Consider the following 23,121-nt stretch of genomic DNA (forward strand, 5'->3'; position numbering starts at 1 on the left):
AAGCTAGATGAAGGTTACAAAGGAGGTGGAATTGATCCACACTTTGGTACCACCACTATCACTTGATGGGAGGCTCTAATCCTGACTGATCTGTGTTTACAGAAGGATATTGATCACAGTTGTACTATATACTATATTGACCGTTGCCACTACTGTTCTAAGTCCACACAGTGCAAATTGTGACCTGATCACTATGTAATGATCATTGACTAAGGTTTTTGTAACTCTGGCCATAGTGTTTTGACACTTGGCGTAGTGTTGTGTTTCTGGGGATGGTGTTGTGACCTTGGTAATGGTGTTGTGACCTTGATAATGGTGTTGTGACCCTCTCCATGGTGTTTGGAGTCCATCCACAGTGTTATGACTTCTTGGTCGTGATGTTTTTACTTTGTCCACAGCATTGCGAATCTGGTTATATATATTTCTGTATAAAAGAAGTATCAAACCATTTACTAATGCTTAGACAAATGAATGGATTGAAACACTTAAGAATCTTCCAAACCCATTTTGATTTGCATCTGTCTTCCCTATATATATATATATATAGCTGCTGTCCCACCCCACTGTATTTCTTCCCTAGACTGGTTGTGCCACACTGGTGCTGAGTGTACAGAATACTCAGCCATACATGTACAGTTAACTGTGTATTGATCTCACTCTCCTGGAAAAGTAGGATGATTGGGCACTGGTTCTGTAAAGTATACATCATAATTCTCTCTTGAAATCTGAGAAAAAAGCAAAAGATTTATTTCTTCCAGAAGTGGTCATTTTATGGTGTAAGGGTTAGAAAATAATGGGTTGATATCATCCCAAAGAAGAGACAGTGTGAAAAAAAACGCTGATCTAGTTCACTAGGGTGTCTTCATAATACCGCAGATCTTGATGGTTGTTTTCTAGCTGCTGTTTGGTTTCTGAAGAGATATTTTTACCAGAAATCCTGTTCTCTACATTCAATTATAGTACATGCATGTACATAAGTCTGTAAGGATTCTATGATTCTGTGTAAAATAATCAAAAACTTGATTTATAATTCTGTGTAAAATAAATGATTTGATTTCTGAATCTGCTGTGTAGGAACCTACAAACTAGTGTTCCATCAAGTACAGCAATGCATTTAGCAGCACTCACATATATATAATCATAATGTTTCCATCAGAATACGATAAAAAGGAAACATATTTCTGTTTTTTATCTAAATAATGCGTTTTGTTTCCTTACAATTAAGTGCATGGATATCTCTATGTAGGTAGTTTTTCCTAATCTTATTTACCCTAAAATATTGTAATGTTGTTTAGTTTGCCAGAGGAATCTGTTGAAATTTAACATTCAAGTGAATCTGTTTATCAATATCAGGTGAATATCCCCCATCAGTATAGGATGAAATCCAATCAATTTTGCAGAGAGAAATCACTAGATGCAAGGCGAGCTCTCTAAATGGCATTAATCAATTACCATGCTACACAGTCTCAGAGCTGAGGAAGGTCGCATCCTACCTTAACGTAGATGGAATATTGCTTTAAACAGGAACCCTTTACACTTCTATTATACTATGTTCATTGCTTGCTGTGAATTGTCTGTGTAAATATATTGTGATGTTATATAGAGTGTATGTAGCATTATGACACAATAGAGAATATGGCAGTGTATGATAGTTTTGCATACATTAGGTTTCAATAACATTAGCCCTTATATCCAGTCATGATAGTCTCCAATGTGAAATATGGATTTTCTTGAAGCTCTTTGGTTAAACAAGCTTGGCTGTTTGGTTGTTCAGTGTTAGTGATGGGGTTGTCTCCTGTAAAACATAGGTTTGTAATATAACCTGTTTGTGGTGGGCAAAAATGTACAGCTTAGCAGTGGTGGGGTTACGTTGTTACCCAGTAATATTGATCATGAGTTTATCTTATTAATGATGGGTTTGGACCCTAAAGGGAAAGGGAATTTGTTGTTTATTGTCACCTCTCGACAGTGAAAAAGGGAAAAATTGTTAACAAAATTTATAAAAAGTTTGTGAACTGAGCATTTCACAAGTATCTAAAGAATTAAACTATGCTTCACCTCAATTCTGTATCGTTAGAAAATTGGACATTACTTAACAGGCAATGTCTGTTAATAAGCTGTCATAAATTTAATGCTGTTCAAAAGAATTATAAACAAATGCTTTTTCATTGAATTGCTACAAGTCCACCCTTTGACTTTGTTAGAATTTGGTATGTGTCGGTCCTTTGGGCTTATTGCTTTCTAAATTACATTGTCAGTTTATTATAAAACACACTTTACAAGTATGGATGGCATACTGTTTACATAATGTTGGTCAGATTTTGCTGAATACATGCAGTAATCTTATTTTAGTGCTTTTTGCTCCAAAAATATTATGGCAAAATATTGTCACACTAAATGGAGTTTCTATATTATGTTTATATAGAAGTTGATGGTGTCATATCAAGTATGTTTACGATATAGAACATTATGCTAGTGCTCATGTGTGTATTTTACAGGTTGTGATATACACATTTAAATCTTTACCCAATTCATCAATTGAAAGGGTAGTTTTTATTGGTTGAGAGATTTGTTATGTGGAGTTACTGGTCTGTGACATCATGATTTTATGGTTGATTGGTGTTAATGGGTTTGAATGTTCCCTAAATAGATTCTGGTCGAGACAGACACAACAGCAGCCCTGGGCTCCTTGATGGAGAAAAAACATTGGCATTCTGTGAGCGTAGGACAGGACATCACAAGTACAATAATCAATTGATTGATGTTCGCCGAGCCATATTAATTATTAACGCTTTTGTTGGAATGTTGTTCTTGTAGGAACGCTGGCCACAAGACATAAGACTTTAGTTGCATCAATAACCTACGCTTTACTATAGACCTGCTGTATACTTATCACTGTTTTGTTAGTAGACCAGGTCAGTACTGGAAACGGTGCTGGGGACAACATCAGACATAGATAGCCTCCATTGATCACGAGAGTCAATTGGCATTGGGATACATAAGACATTGAGGGTTAGACATGGACACAACTAGGCATGGATCAGCTCTAGGGCTAGTATGCAGTAGGGGAAACTAGACATTGAGGGTTGTACATTGACACAACCAGGCATGGATCAGCTCTAGGGCTAGTATGCAGTAGGGGAAACTAGACATTGAGGGCTGTACATGGACACACAAACAGGCATAGATCAGCTGTAGGGTTAACAGTAGGGGAAACTAGACATTGAGGGTTGTACATTGACACAATCAGGTATGGATCAGCTCTAGGGCTAGTATGCAGTAGGGGAAACTAGACATTGAGGGTTGTACATTGACACAAACAGGCATGGACCAGCTTTAGGGTTAACAGTAGGGGAAACTAGACATCGAGGGTTGTACATGGACACAAACAGGTATGGATCAGCTCTAGGGCTAGTATGCAGTAGGAGAAACCAGACATTGAGGGTTGTACAAGGACAAAATCAGGCATGGATCAGCTCTAGGGTTACTTGGCAGTATGCGGGAAACAGATATCGAGGGTTATACATTCACACAAGCAGGCATGGATCAGCTGTAGGGTTAACAGTTGGGGAAACCAGACATTGAGGGTTATACATTCACACAAACAGGCATGGACCAGCTCGAGGGTCAGTGGGCTGTTTGTGGCACTATAGCTATCTAGTTATCCACCTCAGTGAGAACAGCTTTCAACGGCCTATCTAAATATTATTTAGCTTGTTTATGGATGCAAAAGTTAAACACGGAACTACTTTTGCTCTTATGACCTCAGTTATTATCTCATAAGTTCCTAATGAAAATGGCTGTTTGTTCAAATGTTGACCTCTTAACAACACAACTTCAGGAGGTTATATTTAACAGGAAGTAAAGTGTATATAAAGTGAAATAGACAAGTGTCTATAGATTAATATGTAGATCACTGTTACTTACAGTTTGACACTACATTGATACACCTATAAGATCAACTCTGATTAGGTCCCTGGAAAATTAAGAAATTCTTCACCATTCAAATATCAAATATGAAATTGAACGCTGATACAAGTTTTATTTATTTGATGAAAACTGTGTGAGTGTGACATCATTTCATTCATATGTAGACCTGATGTGACAATAGGCTATATTACATTGATGTAATACACAAAAATGTACAGTTTTATTCACTGAATAAGATGGCAAGATTTGTAACAACGGGGCAGCTATTTGAGTTTTAGTGTTCACTAAGATATTACGTTTTTAAAATTCATAAAAGTGTTGACAAAACAAATGGAGGGGAACTTTAACATGAGTTGTTTAGATACAAAGTGTAAAAGCCAGTTAAAGTTAACATATATAATAACTAAGCCTTTTCTACAGCTTACACCTGAGAGAAAACACCAAGTGAAGATTTGAACAAAGGCTGTTATCGTAAATGCAATACTCTTTAAGAAATGGTTGATTTATTTAGTACATTATAAGTAGTACATCACTTTGTGTTATTAACTTTTTTGTGAGTTAGCAGCAGAATTCCATGTTTGATGCATGCTGTGTTGAGATAATTGTACCTTATACAGATCAGCTACCAGTACAATGTACACATACATTTATTCCTAGATTGGTGTAAATTCACTATTTATTTTCATTTCAATCCTGAGAGAATCATCAACTATTTATAACAATATTTTTGGAAATTTTCCCAGAATCTTACTTTATGCAAACTCTGTTATGCAAAATCTGTCTGAAATTTAGGGACCAACACTGCTGTATATTGAGATTTATTTGAATTCCATTGATTGATATGGATTAAGCTTGCAAGATTTGCTGCCAGGAAATTACCACTATCTATCACTTTCTATGGAAGAAATTATTGCGACTTGATCACCCCTTATCACAATAGTAGGATGCATGATGTATGTATCAATGTCACAGAAAAGCTTGGAATTGAGATTTTAGCTGGTTATTGTAGTGGCGAAGTCAACTTTACTTTGCAACAAGTTCGGTGTAAAATTAGTGTATTAGTACAAGTCAGAAAGTGTTTTCTTGTCAGACCTATGAAATGTTAACACGCTATCTTGTATAGGGAAGAGATGAACTATAGAGAATCAGGATAAAGTTAGTGTTAGATATCCTAATGTTACATAATTGAACAGATATTGTTTACCGATCTTTCTCTGCTGATAACGGGGTAATTAAAGGCATTGATTTTGTATGGTTGTAACAAGTAAAGAGCTGATAATAGTTCTGCAAAACTTGCTACTCTTCTGACTGCTGCAGTGATGGAGAGATAAAGTATAAGGATTTATGAACATTTTCAGAATGTTGATGCTGCTTGATAAATACCCAAACACCTGAGCCATTTTTGTTTTCTAGGTCCTGCTGTTCTTAAACTCAACAACCATAGCTTGTGTGTGTATTACAGTGTAAAATAAAAACTTTAATGTATCCTAAAACATACATCACATAACTGATACCTTTTTATTCTCAAAGGAATTTATGGAAATTTATCACACAAGATGAAATGCTTAAAGATATGTATTATAGTTTGTTAATTGTGTTACTGGTCGGAAGAGAATGCACAATGTCAGAGGTCATGATCAGTAGCTGTAGAGTAAATACAAGGTCAGAGGTCAGTGGAGAGTATACAAGGTCACAGGTCAGTAATTGTAGATGAAATACAAGGTGAGACATCTTTTGAGAAAGTATAAGGATGGAGGTTATTAGTCTAGAGAAAATACAAGGTCAGAAGTCAGTGGAGGATGTACAAGGTCAAAAGTTACTGGCTATAAAGAAAATTCAAGGTTAGAAGTCAGTTGATATGTACAGGGTCAGAGGTTAGTAGCTATAGAGATAAGACAAGGTCAGAAGAACATTTAAGTTTATCTATCAGCAGTTGTCGAAAACATATGAAGTAAGGGGTTAGTAGAAAATGTACAATGTTGTAATATTCTATTTTGCTGAAGTTGAAACTGTCTGAAATAAAGACTGTTATTTCTACAGAGACTTCTTGCCCAGAGGAAATGGAATTGTTACCAGGAGACCCTTGGTCTTACAGCTTATCAATGGTAAAACAGGTGAGTGGCTTAAAAATTATAAACCTACACAGTGATTCTTGTTCTCTTGGGACAGATTTTAAAAACCCAGTAAGACATGAGTTTGATGTTTCAATGAATAAGTTGTAATCTGACATGACTTGCACCAGGTTCTTTATTACTGTTTTATAGAGTATGCAGAGTTCTTACACCACAAAGGGAAACCTTTCTCCGATTTTGATATGGTTAGGAAGGAGATTGAGGCTGAAACCGACAGGATGACGGGTTCAAATAAAGGAATCTCGAATGTGCCAATCAACCTGAGAGTTTACTCTCCAAATGGTAAGTGATTGAGAGGTGCCTGTCACTTCAGTTATCACAGAGTGTTATACATATATCAGAATCTAAAGATTTTATTCCTTAAACAGAAATTCTTGGGATACTTGTTAGGATCTCCCACTTCTCCCTAAATAGTAATCTTCACTGCTGTTTAATTAGATATTTGTTTACTAAACAACAAGTAAACCTATAAAAAAAAGGGCCTGTCAGGTTCTAGTGCCAGTACAATGTCAGTTTTACCATTAAGAACTGGAGCTTCTCCTTAAAAGTAAATCATACAACTAGGACTTACAGAATCGTGAGAAAAAAGACTCAGTAACTTGGCACACCTTAGTTGGTAAATACAAGGTTTGCCAAATATTTGACAATTTCATAATCCTTTTGAGAGGCTTGAGAGTCTCCAGTGTGTCTGTTTTTATGTGCGCATACATGTAAGTGAATAATTAAAAGCTCACCTACATTCTGTCAATATGATGCTGAAGTCTATTAAGATATTGTACCTATTTATAATGATCTAACACAGTCTCAGGTAGTCATGTATAGACACCTGATATTGAGGTTTATGTTGCAGTGCTGAACCTGACATTGATAGACTTACCGGGAATGACTAAGGTGGCTGTAGGTGACCAGCCTGCAGACATTGAGACCCAGATCCGTAACATGCTCATGGAGTTTATCACCAAGGACACATGCCTCATTCTTGCTGTGTCACCGGCTAACACTGACCTCGCCAACTCTGATGCTCTTAAAATTGCTAAGGAAGTTGATCCTCAAGGTATAACGATTTTTCCTGATGTACTTATTAACGAAACATATCTGAATGAGTGTTAATCACAAGTCACGCCTAATCAACATACCAGTATACATTTAAGACATGTTGCAGTAATATTTATTAAGTTCCAAGTATGAACATTTCATGTCATATTGGTAAAAGAATAAGTAAGAAATAAAATTTTGGGTCAGAAAAAGAGTTGATTATAAAATGAAGCATTATAGAAATGTCAGAAAGCAAACATGTTTACATGTTTAATAATAATATTTATAAAACAAAACAAAAGTAAATACAACTTAAAATTTCTGAGCTTAACTGTCAGTGTTATGTTTTTGAAGGGACACGGACAATTGGTGTCATCACCAAGCTAGATTTGATGGACGAAGGCACAGATGCTCGGGACATCTTAGAGAACCGCACATTACCACTACGGCGAGGTACATTTGAATTTTCTAATTTAAAGAGGACTAATTAAATTTTCAATATATTTTTTTCTGTATTTTGAAGTTTAGTTGGAAATTTCCGTAATACCTGTAAACTGTAAATGTAAACACTGGTGAGACTGGCTGTGTATTTTGACCCTCACCAAAACAAAACTTCCGAACAGCCATGTTAAGAAAACCATTTCTGGAGCACATTGGATGAGTAAGTTGTGTGACTTTTTTATCTAAAGGTTATGTTGGAGTTGTCAACAGAAGTCAGAAAGATATAGAAGGCAGGAAAGATATACGAGCGGCCATGGCTTCGGAACGTAAATTTTTCCTCAGTCATCCAGCTTACAGGTACTGCAAGCTTATTGTATTTAAAGTAATATTGTTGATATTGTTCATCTGCATAATGATATCCTCTAGAAATGTAGAGTCATGAAATTTAACATATTACACAGAAAAATGTGAGATAATGTTTTCAGGATATCAAAATTTGATGAAGATAATTGCTCTAAAAAAAAATGTACTATTATGATATGAATTTGTCGTGTCAAATTAAAGACTAGTGTAATATCAGTTATTCTCAGAGGGATTTTTTATTTTCTTTGCTTTCGAAATGACTTTTAATCCAAGAATTCATATTTCCACCAAAACTGATAAATGTTCTGAAATCGATTTCTAGCATACTGTAGATTTCATGCATATTATTCATCAGTGAAATCAAGCAGTCATGAAATAGTACTGTAATGAAAGAAAATGTAAAGATAATAATTTAAACAAATCTGCAAAATACAGCTCAATGAAAATGTGTTTCTATCATATTAGAAATAAGCTTGTCACGATTAAAAATCTTTTAATCTAGAGGTGATGTTATTTTATTTTCTGTGTTCTTTCTTACAGACATATGGCCGATCGTATGGGCACACCATACTTACAGAAAGTGCTTAATGAACAATTAACAAATCACATTAGAGATTCCTTACCAGCACTAAGGAACAGACTACAGTCGCAGTTACTATCCATGGAGAAGGAAGTTCAAGAATTTAAAAACTTTCGGCCTGATGATCCAGCTCGGAAGACAAAAGCAATGATGCAGTAGGTTCATCATAACATTAAAGGAATTCCTAAAACTCATGATTGGAACTGAATTTTCTAACAATTTACTTCAAAATTTTGTTTTAACTAAGAAATTAAGTACATTACCAGTAAATTTACTGAGATGCAATTTACTTTGGTTATGGATGAGTGACTTTATGCTAATGTAATTGGCTTTGTAATAGAATTTGAATGGTTGTGATTGATCGTGAATACATGCGTTTAATTATCTACTTAGGATATGTGTAATGACTTTGGATAGCTTTAATTGTTCTTTTGCTGTTTTAGTAAGTAATTTGTGTTAAAAATAAATTATTTGAAAATTTGATTTGTGTAATTGACTTAAGATATATGATAATGATTGATTTGATTGGTGGATTATTCACGAAATATTCGAGACCCTATTAGGATATCTTAAGATAAGTCAAAGTGCAGTTACCTTTGAATTGGTTGGATTGCAGAATGTGTCAACAGTTTAATGTGGACTTTGAAAAAAGTATAGAGGGATCAGGGTCAGTAATTAACACCAGAGAGTTGTCAGGGGGAGCCAAAATCAACCGCATATTTCATGAAAGGTTTCCTTTTGAGTTAGTCAAGGTATGTATTAATAAATTGACTCATGGTTTCAATAATCACTGTTTATAGAAAATATTTCAGAGAGAAATTTCCGTTCATGGAGATTAAGTGAAGGGAAAATCTCTATTCATAGAGGATATTTGAGAGGAAAAATTGTTTTTTTGTCAAATATTTTTGAGAAAATCTCTGTTTATAGGGAAAATGAAAGATGGAAAATCTATGTTTATAGGAAACATGCAAGAGAAAAATCTCAGTATATGGAGAATATGTGAAAGAGAAAACTGAATATTTATGGAGAAAGTCAGAGAGAAATATCTCTGATTATAGAGAATATGTGTTAGAAAAAATCTCTGTGAATGAAGATTTGTTTCAGAGGGACCCATTGACTAGAAAATACAGCTAGAAATCAATTCTGTATGCCATTCTGTTTTGTTTTGATTGGCTGGTATTACATAAAGAGTGAAAATAATTTTGATTCATATTTGTTTTCTACAGATGGAATTTGATGAGCGAGAACTAAGGAGGGAAATCAGTATCGCCATCAGAAATATCCATGCAATCAGGTCAGTTACAGGCCGATCAGTAGATATTCTTGAGGGGAATATGGGTTCAAATTATCGCTACGTCAAGGGAAAAGTTTATTAGAATGGCTACTTTAATATATAGTTATAAAGTCTGTTCTGTTGATATTTTCACTTACAACAAAAAAGGCCTTTAGTTGGAAGTTAACTACACAAACTCTAAAGAGTAAATATTTTTGGACTTGTCATGTAACTACTCACATGATCTTTACAGAACGGGCTTGTTTACGCCAGATATGGCATTTGAGGCTATAGTAAAAAGTCAAATACAGAAGCTCATCACCCCTTCAATTAAGTGTGTGGATTTGGTGGTTACCGAACTCACTTCAGTCGTCAGACGCAATACACAACAGGTAAGTCATACTGTTACAGATAGCAACTCGCCTTACTCAGCAGGTGCTGTACCTAGCTGGTAGATCTCGACACAACTGGTGTATCTTTGTTTTGTAAAAAAAATGTATTTTTGGGAAAGATCTCTAGACGTCAAAAGATATAGCATTGCAACTTTTCAATGTGTGAAATCTGAGACAATATCTTTCTTATTTATACATTCATGTTGTTTCCAACAGATGGGTCGTTATCCACGACTTCGTGAGGAGGTGGAGAGAATAGTGAATACAAGGATACGTGAATGTGAACAGAAGGTCAAAGATCAGCTTCGGCTATTGGTCGAGTGTCAACTAGCATACATGAATACTAACCATGAAGATTTTATTGGGTTTGCTAAGTATGAACCATTCATGTTAAGATTAGCAAATTTTTAATTTGTTAGAAATTATCTGATTTTGATCAACTTTGGTTTCGTAAAAATGACTCATTTTCTGTGCTGTCTGGATTTTTTATAGTCAACAATGAGTTAAAATTAAGAAAAAATTAATACTTTGAAATTTAATTATAAAAGTTTGTTCTCTGCATGGCTTAGTGACCTCTAATTGTTTTGATATATAAGATTAATTACTATATAACTGATGTATTTCCATATCAGTGTGAGAAAAATTGATCATTTGTAGCATTTTCATTCCAGTGCCCAAAATAAAACAGAAAACACTCAGAGGAAAAAAGTTGGGAATCAGGTATATATAATCAGCCTCAAATTTGTTTCTCAATCATGAAAATGATGTGCAGTTTCTGAACAAAAACAATCAATCTCATATGTCTTAATAAACTTTTAAAACTAATACACATTCAGTTTTAACCAGTTCTTTAAAATAAATCCTTGAAAATAAGTTCTCAGATATTCTTTTTAAAAAGTTTTGCCACTCTTGAAAAATTTTGTCTTATGACTGAAAAAGAAAATTGCCAGCATCTTCATTGTTTTTTGTTCTTTATCCTCATGAATCCAAAACAAATGTTTTGTTTTAGTTACATGTTTCAGCATTTAGCAATGCTGTTGTGTGTTTGATGAACACTGATGTATTCTTTGTGTTACTATAGGTTATCCGTAAAGGCTGGCTCACACTCCACAACATAAGTTTTATGAAAGGTGGTTCTAAGGATTTCTGGTTTGTTCTCACAGCTGAGACATTATGCTGGTTTAAGGATGAGGAGGTATTTATTCTAGTTAACACCACATTAAAATCATTTTTATATGTAAGCCTTAAGTTTTCAAATCAATTTCCAAGCTATTGACATCATTTTAGTGAGAGGATATTCTGAATTCTGTTTATTTGAAAAAAAAACAACAAAAAATACCTAAGATACTATACAGGTAAAGAATGATGAATAAGAAGCACAACAACTCCCTCCTGCAAGGTCTTCACAGATGTTTTTCTTAAGAGTACCTGGTATTACTTAAGGCAGTGCTCTGATTTACATTATATTTGTATGTCATTAGTGAATATACTTCAGGAGGCAATCTGATCTTTGGTGCAGCAGATTTACATTATATTCATACATGAGGAGTAAATTACTCTGGTCATTATTCCTCCTTCCTTGGTGCATGTGACACCAATACAGGATCTGGGTGATAGGGCTCCAACCATTATTCATTTTAAGACTTGAAATAGTGTAAAGGGTAGAAGGAGGGAATAGAAATTTTAATATCTTCATTGCTTAATGTAATGAATGGAAACCAATGTACATTCTTACAAATAAAGGTGTTTCAGAGTAAAAATTAAAGGATTTGCAAAATGTTGATATTTATGCTTTTATATATATATGTATGTAAAATAATTTAAAGTTTGTTTTACAATACAATGTGTTCATTGTTGATGCATTTGATGACATATTTCTGAATTAATATATACAAATATTGTTGAATTCATATACTGTAATATATATTTTGATTTCATCTATCATCAATTAAATAATAAAATGAAGTTGTTGAATTAAAACCTGACATGTTCTGAAATAGAAATATATATAAATATTGTTGAATTGATATTTATTTATTGATTGTTTATTGATAACATGTTGTTGAATAGAATTATTGTTCTGACATCTCTAACCTATCATTCTCTGTTCTTGAGTTACCTCCCCTTTCTGGCCTTTTCATCCCCAATTATCCCCTTGAAAGCATGCACATTCATGTTTAGACAAACACAAATCTTTCCTCTGCACAAGTCGGTGTTTTAAAGTGTTTCTGATATATTCAGTAAATTGGTGGAAGTTTTTATCAGTAAATCAATTTCTCACGTCATGTTAGAAAAGAAACCAGATTTTTATTTCTCGTCTACTTTTAACTTTATTATAACTTATTTACACATTTGTGTTATTTGCTGGAGAAAGGATTTGTCTTTGTGCTTGTTTCAGTTTTTGTATTATTTTGCACATACTGAAGGACACACTGACCCACCTGCTGTCGCCCTATAACAATAATACACACAACACTTAGTGCCCTGTCTGACCTTGTGACCCTATAATAAACCTTCACTATTGCTGACACCCCCAATAACTCCTCCCTACTAATGGTTGGCCTGTGTTAACTATGTCCGTGTAACTGATCAACACACCATATACAAAAAAGTCCTTGACTGCCTATAGTGAACATTAACCCAATATCTCCACAGTAACTTCTACTGATGACTTGCATGTTGAAATAATCGGGGGGAAGCCATTTTTTTCCTCAGAGTCATTCTTTTCATTTTAATTTACTGTCTTTTAATTTTTCCTCAGTTCGAATGTTTGAAATTTTGTTCATTTTGAAGGTTATTAACTCTTATTTTTCTTTTTAATATTTTCTATGAAGGAGAAAACTTCTCGCAGGTTTTACTAATTTGGTATCACTGAATTTTGATAAATCCCATCTTCTTCATTGAAATTATGAATTTATCAATGCCTATAAATATAAGTGGCAAAGCCAGAACTAGGTGACTGTTTCCTTTCTGTTATGTTAGGGCTTGTTTTAATTATAAGTATTGAATCAAGCAATTTCAATACCTGGTAATGACTTAAAATACCAAAGTGATCGTGTTCCTGGGTTTGCTTGCATGGAGCTTGTTGGAAAGTCTGCTTTGTACACATATTTATGATATCTGTGGAAAACCTAATATTTCTGTTTCTACTGCTCTGATCAGTCAATGTAATCTCATAGCTTTTACCTTTTTTGTATTATATATATAATCAGGCATAAAAAAGATTTTGGTAACTTAGAGGACTCTGGTGATATTTTACTAACATTTAAACAAGAAAGTTGTGGAATAATTATTCTGTTCATTGTTATCATCAGCTTTTTATTTCTAAAGGTTTTTTTGACTTCTATATACAAACTATTTAGTGAAACCAAGATTTATTTTGAATATGTTGATAGGCGAGTGAATAATCACATTTCATTGTTTTAGGATAACTCTGTTTTTACTTAAGTTTCTTACGGTTTTTTCCTTGTTTTGTTCAGTATTTATAATTTTTTATTTTGCGTTTGCAATTCCTACCTTTTCCAAAACAAGTTATCCAAGGTATCTGTTCTTAGCTTTCCACATCTAAGTTCTGTTTTTTCTTTGGAACTTTTTTATTCTATAGGTAAAAGGTAAATTTTTTAAATAAAGGAAACAAACAAACAAACAAAAAAACCCAATGTACTGGCATCATGTGTTACTTTTATATGTACAGGTAAAGTGTGACCTGTATTTATACTGTTGTCAGTTGTGGCTAACATATGTTCTGGTGTCAGGTGTGACCTGTATATATAGTTGTCAGTTGTGACTTGCATGTGCACTGGTATCAGGTGTGAACTTTGTATGTTTTTGAGGGTTTAGTGTCATGTGTGACCTGTTTTGGCATTTGTATGTACTGGTGCCTAGTATGACTTGTATATGAAGTTGTGGTTATGATGTCAGGTGTGGCATACACCTGTACTGATGCCAGGTGTGATATGTACTGGTGGACCTGTATTTGTATCGGTGGATCAAGTTGATTGTGTGACCAATATATGTACTGTTGTTATTTCTGACCTGTGTATGTACTGGTGTGGGGTGTTACCTGTATATTCGCAGGTTTATTAGGTGTCAGGTGTGACTTGTTATGTACTGTTTATCAGATGTCAGGTGTGACCTTTTATGTACTGTTTATAAGATGTCAGGTGTGACCTGTGTATGTACTGATGTCAGGTGTGACCTGTATATGTACTGTTTATCAGGTGTCAGGTGTGACCTGTGTATGTACTGGTGTCAGGTGTAAGGCGTGACCTGTATATGTACTGTTTATCAGGTGTCAGGTGTGACCTGTTATATACTATTTATCAGGTGTCAGGTGTGACTGTTACATACTGTTTATCAGGTGTCAGGTGTGACTGTTACATACTGTTTATCAGGTGTCAGGTGTGACCTGTTATGTACTGTTTATCAGGTGTCAGGTGTGACCTGTGTATGTACTGGTGTCAGGTGTGACCTGTGTATGTACTGGTGACAGGTGTGACCTGTTATGTACTGTTTATCAGGTTTCAGGTGTTACTTGTATATGAACAGGTTTATCAGAAGTCAGGTGTGACTTGTATATGAACAGGTTTATCAGAAGTCAGGTGTGACTTGTATATGTACTGTTTATCAGGTGTTAGATGTGACTTGTATATGTACTGTTTATCTGGTGTCAGATGTGACTTGCATATGTACTGTTTATCAGGTGTCAGATGTGACTTGTATATGTACTGTTTATCAGGTGTCAGATGTGACTTGTATATGTACTGTTTATCAGGTGTCAGATGTGACTTGTATTTGTACAGGTTTATCAGGTGTCAGGTGTGACTTGTATATGTACTCTTTATCAGGTGTTAAGTGTGACTTGTATTTGTACTGTTTATCAGGTGTCAGGTGTGACCTGTTATATACTGGTGTCAGGTGTGACCTGTGTATGGTTCGGTGTCAGGTGTGACCTGTGTATGTACTGGTGTCAGGTGTGACCTGTGTATGTACTGGTGTCAGGTGTGACCTGTGTATGTACTGGTGTCAGGTGTAACCTGGGTATGTACTGGTGTCAGGTGTGACCTGTGTATGTACTGGTGTCAGGTGTGACCTGTGTATGTACTGGTGTCAGGTGTGACCTGTGTATGTACTGGTGTCAGGTGTAACCTGGGTATGTACTGATGTCAGGTGTGACCTGTGTATGTACTGGTGTCAGGTGTGACCTGTGTATGTACTGGTGTCAGGTGTAACCTGGGTATGTACTGATGTCAGGTGTGACCAGTTTATGTACTGGTGTCAGGTGTGACCTATTTATGTACTGGTGTCAGGTGTGACCTGTGTATGTTCTGGTGTCAGGTGTGACCTGTACATGTTCTGATGTCAGGTGTGACCTGTGTATGTACTGGTGTCAGGTGTGACCTGTGTATGTACTGGTGTCAGGTGTGACCTGTGTATGTACTTGGTGTCAGGTGTGACCTGTGTATGTACTGGTGTCAGGTGTGACCTGTGCATGTACTGGTGTCAGGTGTGACCTGTTTATGTTCTGGTGTCAGGTGTGACCTGTGACGTAGGCCTGTCTTACACTATTTATATTGATAATCCTTGTACATATTTTTTTATTGAGATAATTTGCATGTTTTACATTACTACCTGTTGATAAAATGATGTATTTATAGCAAGGATGTTGAAAAATCTAGACTTATATGTTTTTAATCAGTCCTGAAATATCAAATGATCCATGTTTTTATTTAGTGTTGTGAGGCAGGTTTAGCTCCCCTACAAATGTTTGATTTGTAATGATTTTTGTTGTATGTCTGTATTTGTGATTCTGCCATTACCACCATGGGGTTTTTGTTGTGGTGAATACTAGTGCAATATAGTGTTGTCTTTGTACTTTTATTATTCATAGTGTAGACAGACAAGGAATAGGTTTTATATAAACGGGAAGAAACTGCTCTCCTGAAGAGAAGTAGAATATGACATACAACAAATTCACAAGGATTTTCTGTTGATTTAGAGCTTATATCTATAAGTAATACTGCTTATATTGTCTAGGATCAGCTGCAACCAGAGTAAACATCTCAACATCACCATATATCATTCCTCTCAGTATATAACCACCTCATTCCTGACCATCAGAGCCATGGGTCATCATCCCTCACTTTGATTACAGAAGTATGCTTTTGATCACAGGATCTTGTTGAATGAGGTCTAACATATATACGCCATCATTTTTCTACGTCCGGGATCATATGGTTACCATAACAACATATGCATGTTGCATTATTAAACACTAACTCTGTAATTTTTTGACAGGAAACTGACAAGAAATACATGCTCCCTTTGGAAGGTCTGAAAGTGCGAGACCAAGAGACATCGGGAATTCTCTCCCGCCGACCCACTTTCGCTCTTTTCTCTTCAGAGCATAGGTATACACACACAGGTCGGGGGAGACATGGCCCCTTGTACAGGCTTTATGTATCATATGTTGGGATATCCAATTATTCTGGTTCCCCCAGTAGCTATGGCTATCGCTTTTACTCAAACTCTTTCTCCAGGCTCATGTAGTGGTCTGAAAGATTTGGCCAATCAAGTTGCTGGTTGCATGAGGTTTTGGCATAATTATCCAGTTCGCTTTCATCATTTGCATGTAATGGCATGAGGCTTTTTTAAAAAGTTTTTGTAAAACCTTTGTCCCTATATATAGCAGCCAGTCAAAAAGTCTTAAGAGTCTTCGTAATATAATACCTGATGTTTTTATTGCTTCCAAAACAATGGTTGTACACATTTTATAAAATGGGAGATTCAGATGAGGGGAGACAACTCCATGATTATGGATTAATTTCTGAAATGATGGCTGCTATTTTTGGGGTTTATTTTCTCTGGTACTCATGTTGTAAAAGTCGCTAACAACACATTGTGTGCATGTAATTGTAACACTTATTTACAGTGGAACATCTCAAGACTTTCAGCTTGCAAATGAAACCAAGTATCAGTAGGTTTTATATTTTCTTTTCAAAGTCCTGGTGAAGTTGCTTGATTCGACAATTATACAAACAGAAGTTGATCTATTATACCATAGTGATATCAGCTAATGTAAAATGGAAATTAGAGAAGTGTTTGTAAGTTGGAAACATTTTTTTTCTTTATGGCATCAAAAAACTGGTTTTACTCTTAAAATCTTGGATTCATCTAATTTCCCACACCGTCTTATATCTGGATCAAAGGCAGCAACAGAAGGTATTGATTTATCCTTATCACAAGATTGATGGAACTGACATTTTCATAATTCACTCTAGGTTTTTTTCTTCTTTTACTTATGGCTTTTTTTTTTATCTATATATATATAAATTTATTTAACTAATATTTCTATTAATACATTTTTATCACCACACATACGTGATATAATGGCCTGATTCCAGATTTATTTTCAAATTTCCAACACCTGACAATTTCATTATTAAATAGCAGCCATATCTGATACCTGAAAGGGTTGTTCTGTCTTTCTAATATTGAAACTTTCTATTTGATGGTAAGATCCAGCATTGTGGCACTGTCATGGACTGATCACATCAGCTAGCATACACCAACACCTTAACAAGTGTACATCACAAAACTCTACCGAAATGTTTCATATTTATCAATACATACAATATGCTATGGAACATCATTTCAACAAAACTTTTCTTTATGAATTTCGAGCCTCTCTACACGGTTTTCTTGCTCCTAATCCATCAGCCTGTACCCATGATAAGCCTGGCTTTACCCATTCCCCACCTATAAACATCAAACCCATTCTACTTCTCTCTCTACTAAAGATAGAAACTTTCTTCATGCCATTCCACCTTTATGTAATGTAGTTAGATACAGTTTGTCCTGTTATGAATGATAGATTTGCTTTTTTCCCCCAGAATTTTGTATATTTTTTTACATACATATTTTTTGTCTTTTGGTATTTTCTAGCTTTTGTATACTGTTTTTAGCTGACTGTACTAGATTTTGCTTTACCATTATAGATCAAATCTAACCTATATGATAGCCAGTCTGTTAACATTTTCAAACACACAGCTTCATTAGCACTAATTATCATACAATTATTTTCAAAGTTGAAACAAGACAAAATAAGGCATAACCGGATTATATCAAATTTGCAGTCAACATTTAACTAAACTAACCAGGTTATTCAGTGTGTATAAAAGCAGAGCATGTCTAACCTATTTTTAAATTTAAGCCAAAAGGAAAGCTTCTTTGGTTTAAGCGTTGTTAGTATTAACAGGTAAAGCAGTTTAATAAAAGGTTAGCTGGAAACAGTTTACAATCACATTGTGTGTTAACTTCAGGGTCAGTTTTATGTTACCAAACTATAATAAACTTGGTCACATATCATTGATGGTGAGGTAAGCATATCATTGTGGACATACAGCTCACATAGTCAGCCTTCAGGCTGAGCCTGCATTGGTGTTAGCGGGCTTCCTGTAACAGAGCCGAGTATCTGTTAACGTCTGGGTAGGTGGTTCTTGGCTAGCTTAGAGTACCATCTCCAACTGCTCAATTGTAGGAAAAAGAAAAGAAGTTTATGTTACCTCTGGATAATCTCAAGGTCCGGGATATGCCTGACTCTGGTTTCGTGAGCAAGCGAAAGAATTTTGCAATCTTCCAGACTGAAAACAGGTTTGGGTGTCTTTTCTTTCCCTGGTTTAATTTATTGTTGCACAACACGGATAAAATGGAACAGCAATTTTGTGAAGAGTAGGAGATGGAGTGAATGCTGTCATGGTTTTACAAGTCATGTAACATGGTGTTGTCAATATCAAACACCTTATTGAGATTAAACATTCTGTTATATAGGTAATTATATGGTAGATACAGTGTATGATTACAAGGACAAAACATCCTCTCATCTTCTTAAATATTGAAATGCTGTTCCATGTTATCCAACCCACATACTCAGCTGTGTTTTAATTATCATGCTTCACTAATTGTCTCTTTTTTTAATTAGAATAGCTTCGTGTTAATTCCCTTACTATACCTGGCTGTTTTATTTCAGGTTTATGTTTCAGTGAACAGGTCAGATATTGGTACTGCATGCTCAAAAAAACTGTTGATTTGTTGAATTTCTAGGAAAGAGAAAAGAAATATATGCTTGCAGTTGAGGGTCTAAGGATACGTGATATCGAGGGTGGTATATTTTCGCATAAAAATCAGTTTGCCATTTACAATTCTGACACCAGGTAGGTGACAGGTTATATGTAGCATCTGTTTGATCTTTTGTTTTCATTCTTCTTCTCCACCGATTTCTTTACGAGCTAGTGATCTTCTGTTTCCATGTATAAATCCTGAATTTCTTTATATTACATGTACGGTTTGATAATTTATACTAGATATTTATATCTTTGAAAACTGGTGCATTTTGGATTATTGCTATTATTTGTAGACATTAAGAAAGTAAGTGAAATAGATAAAGTGAAATAAATAAACAATTAGATAAATAGGGTTAAGACTTATGAGAAGAAAGAAAATTAGGATGGAAACAGAATATTATTGAGTATAGTGGGTTATACTGACTGTCTCCTGTTGTCTGCTTCCTATAGTAACACAGAACTGATGTGTGTTAACAGTTTTTTTTACCCTAAATCATATAATTGGTAGCTAAAGAAAGCTTCGTTTACTAGCCTAAGTGCCTCTTTATACTTCAGCTTAGATAAACAGGCTTTCAGCTGATTTGTAATGCGGTTTAACTGTGAAGTCAAGACAATGTCTCTTTTTAAACAAAGAATATTCCTTCTTGTGAGAATCAGACATTTTTTGTAGGTACTGTAATTGATTTGATCTGTCTTACACTTAGGAGATTATCAGTCAGTCATATTTATTAATACCTGGTATACACCATATGGAGTAAAGGTTTTAGTTTCACAGACTGAGTATTGGAAGTTAAATCATTCTCAAAGCTGATAGAAAATATAGGAACAGTATCTTGTGTATATTTTTAGGAGAAAGATAGAAATAAATGAACACAATACCTTTTGTATATCTTAAAAATTGATTGAAAAAGTGGCTAGAAAAAGCATTTTGTGTTTATGTTCCAGCTTCATGTGAGATTTAATCGATAAAACTAGCACTATTGTTTTAACATATGTAAGAGATTATTGTTTGTTGGGCTTCTGTGTGCATAAAGCAGGGCTACTATCCAAGATTTCTCTAGCTGGTAACAAGGAATTCTCATTCTTCATATCCGTATCGCATTTATTGAATAACATTAACACACTAAATGTGTCAAAGTTATAAATACCGGGGTATATATATATATATATAATGTTTGACAGGTCTCTTAAAGCAGAATTAAAATACCTTAAGCACAATTACACAGCATAAACCTTCAAATTCTGAGAATACTGTCCTGTAATTGAATGATGAAAATGATATGCTAATCATATGATGATTATATGTTACTCATGTTGATAAAATGTAAATGATATGCTAATCATATGATAATTATATGTTAATCATGTTGATATAATGTAAATGATATGCAAATCATATGATAATTATATGTTAATCATGTTGATATAATGTAAATTATATGTAAATCATATGTTAATTATATGACTTTTATCTGTTGTTTTACATTCTTTTATTTATAGATATTGTGTATCTATAGTAATTTTCTATTTTAAGTTTCCAACCATATAACCATACACTGTTAAATTTCAGTGAATATATGAATTTCTTTTATTTTACCTCACTTGAGTTGTTATTAGATCTAGTCAGTGTAATCTGTTAAATGATATGATATATGCAATTTCATCAAAAGAAAACACACCAATGCTTCTAACAATTTAATTCTAAAATTGTGCAAACATTACTTGCATTAAGTTTTGGCTATTTAGGTTGAGGTTGTAATGTTTCTAAAAATAGGTTGTACTGTATATATAGAGTGTTATCCAGGTTGTATTGCGTAAATGAAGTGTTATATAGGTTGTTATGTATATATGAAGTGTTATATAGGTTGTAATGTATATATGTTCTATAGTGTTAGCTATAGGGGTGATTGAAGGGTATACATTTGAGGTATATAATGAAACAAATGAATTCCTGCAGAGTTCTGATATTTTGGTGTTTCATACATTTTGCCTCTGTAACCAATAAGTGATGTCCAGGTTGTTTGTGCACCTGTCCCTCTATACATGAGCAAATACTGGTGACCAAGTCTTTATATGTATATCTCTGTTAGATATGAGATATTGACAGTAACTGTTTTATTTGTAGGAATGTCTATAAGGACTACAAACAGCTGGAGTTATCAGCGGAGAGTCAGGAGGAAGTTGACAGCTGGAAGGCTTCATTCCTCAGGGCAGGTGTTTACCCTGACAGAAGCACTGAGGAAAACAAGGATTCTGTAAGTCTTTGATGATTCAAACATGGAATAAGGTCGAAAAAGTAGAAGTTTAGGGGTAAGTGGGTTTGAAGGGTGGGGCTAGATTAGGTAGGGCTAAGGTAAGGTAAATAATGTGTCATGTGATTAAGTGTACTATGGCTTGATAGGTCAAGTATATATGGCAACTTTTCAAACTTTTTATGAGGAAGTAAAGTGCATGAACAACATTCAGACTTGACGACATAATAGCTTGTGCCTTGGGATGGTTGTTTAAAAGAAAACTGGAAAATTGACAAAGTAAATGCTCTAGATAAGATGTATGTAGTTACAAGTTGATGCACATCTTAATGATAAAAAAGATCGAGTTGAAATTGAGGAAACGAGATTAGGCAGTCTGTGTTGAAGTTTAAGATAAATTGAGGAAAAAGAGACATGAAGGCTGGAGTCCAATACATTGAAATGATGGGAAAACCTGCTGATCATATATTGACATTTTTGTGTAGTAACATGTTTCTTGTGTGTAAATATATCAGTATTTCACGTTGAGTTTTCCAACATTGCTGTTGTGTTTCAGGATGTTAAAGATGTAGGTTTGACTTCATTATATTTCCCAAATCACATTATAATCGGCTAATTCTCTTAAAAGCCTTGTCCCTTGCCCACTGCCTGTTTCCACTGCGACACCTGAAGAAACTTACCTAAATTCTGTCTTGCTATATGCACTGTTGCAAATTGCTTGATGTATGTTAGTGTAATATGTGATATAGAAGCAAATGGAAACAATTACCCTGTGGTAGATACATTTGCCACAAGTAACATGATATTCAGAAAAACTTGAATATCACTGCACCAATATTGAGTTCATAGACAATGCGTGCCTTCACACATCGAGCAGTTTACTTTGTTTGGTAGATAAGATAATTACCTACATATGGTTTTTGAGATTAGTGTTATAAATGTTTCGGATATGGTTTACTGAAAAGACTTCTGCAATTAAAAAGAAAAATTCAATATCAGCGCTCTGTTAAAAGTGCTATACATTATATCTAGTGTGTAAGGAATGGTAGTTCTTGTTCTTAAGTATGTTTATGAGATGACATTGAGCTTTGTGTAAATTGTCCTGTGCTGATATTTAATCCTGACAATGCCGTTATGATATGAACTACACTAGATGGCTTGTGTCCCCAATATGTTACATAAATATATACCAAAGGCATGCATACATTGATCATCTTCATGGAAATCAAGCCTAACTCCTCTACATGTATAATGTCTATTCTTACCAGGTAGGGCATCAACATGTCAAAATTTCCTCCTCGAGCTACCAAGGATAGGACCACTGCATTGAATATTAATGTTGTTGTAGATTGCGTATCCTGTTGGACCCTATAAAAATGGAGTATTGCTCATTATGATGGCTTCTCATTGCATTGTTTAAAGAATGTATCGTACAACACCTTTTGTTTAAAAGTTTTAATTTCTGTTTGTTTTTTGTTGTGATGAGAGGATGTACAATCCAGCTTCCTTTCTTTGTGTTTTCTGTATAACTTACCATACTATTTACATGTTACTAAAGGGGCTGATCACCTTGAAACGTTACACAGTTTATCTATGTAATA

The 23,121-nt window shown here is 34.6% G+C and overlaps 1 protein-coding gene across 3 annotated transcripts in view; it reads left to right on the forward strand.

Moving 5' to 3' along the window:
* The window catches only part of LOC132549843 (dynamin-1-like), a 43,320-nt gene that overhangs the window by 6,996 nt on the left and 13,203 nt on the right, over positions 1–23,121 (forward strand). For 2 of the 3 annotated variants that reach the window (XM_060213816.1, XM_060213818.1), the window contains exons 2-15: positions 5,971–6,044; positions 6,195–6,344; positions 6,913–7,116; positions 7,452–7,550; positions 7,787–7,895; positions 8,442–8,636; positions 9,098–9,233; positions 9,708–9,775; positions 10,008–10,146; positions 10,363–10,520; positions 10,818–10,866; positions 11,228–11,341; positions 18,686–18,798; positions 21,394–21,523. In XM_060213816.1, the coding sequence (XP_060069799.1) occupies positions 5,971–6,044; positions 6,195–6,344; positions 6,913–7,116; positions 7,452–7,550; positions 7,787–7,895; positions 8,442–8,636; positions 9,098–9,233; positions 9,708–9,775; positions 10,008–10,146; positions 10,363–10,520; positions 10,818–10,866; positions 11,228–11,341; positions 18,686–18,798; positions 21,394–21,523 (1,738 nt within the window). Of the gene's footprint in view, positions 1–5,970; positions 6,045–6,194; positions 6,345–6,912; positions 7,117–7,451; positions 7,551–7,786; positions 7,896–8,441; positions 8,637–9,097; positions 9,234–9,707; positions 9,776–10,007; positions 10,147–10,362; positions 10,521–10,817; positions 10,867–11,227; positions 11,342–16,443; positions 16,557–18,685; positions 18,799–21,393; positions 21,524–23,121 lie in introns of all 3 variants that reach the window. The other variant, XM_060213817.1, reaches the window with a different exon arrangement.

The sequence above is a fragment of the Ylistrum balloti genome, unplaced genomic scaffold (assembly GCF_031769215.1).
Source record: "Ylistrum balloti isolate Yb309-2 unplaced genomic scaffold, AGI_CSIRO_Ybal_v1 Utg370078, whole genome shotgun sequence".
Classification (NCBI taxonomy): Eukaryota; Metazoa; Mollusca; class Bivalvia; order Pectinida; family Pectinidae; genus Ylistrum; species Ylistrum balloti.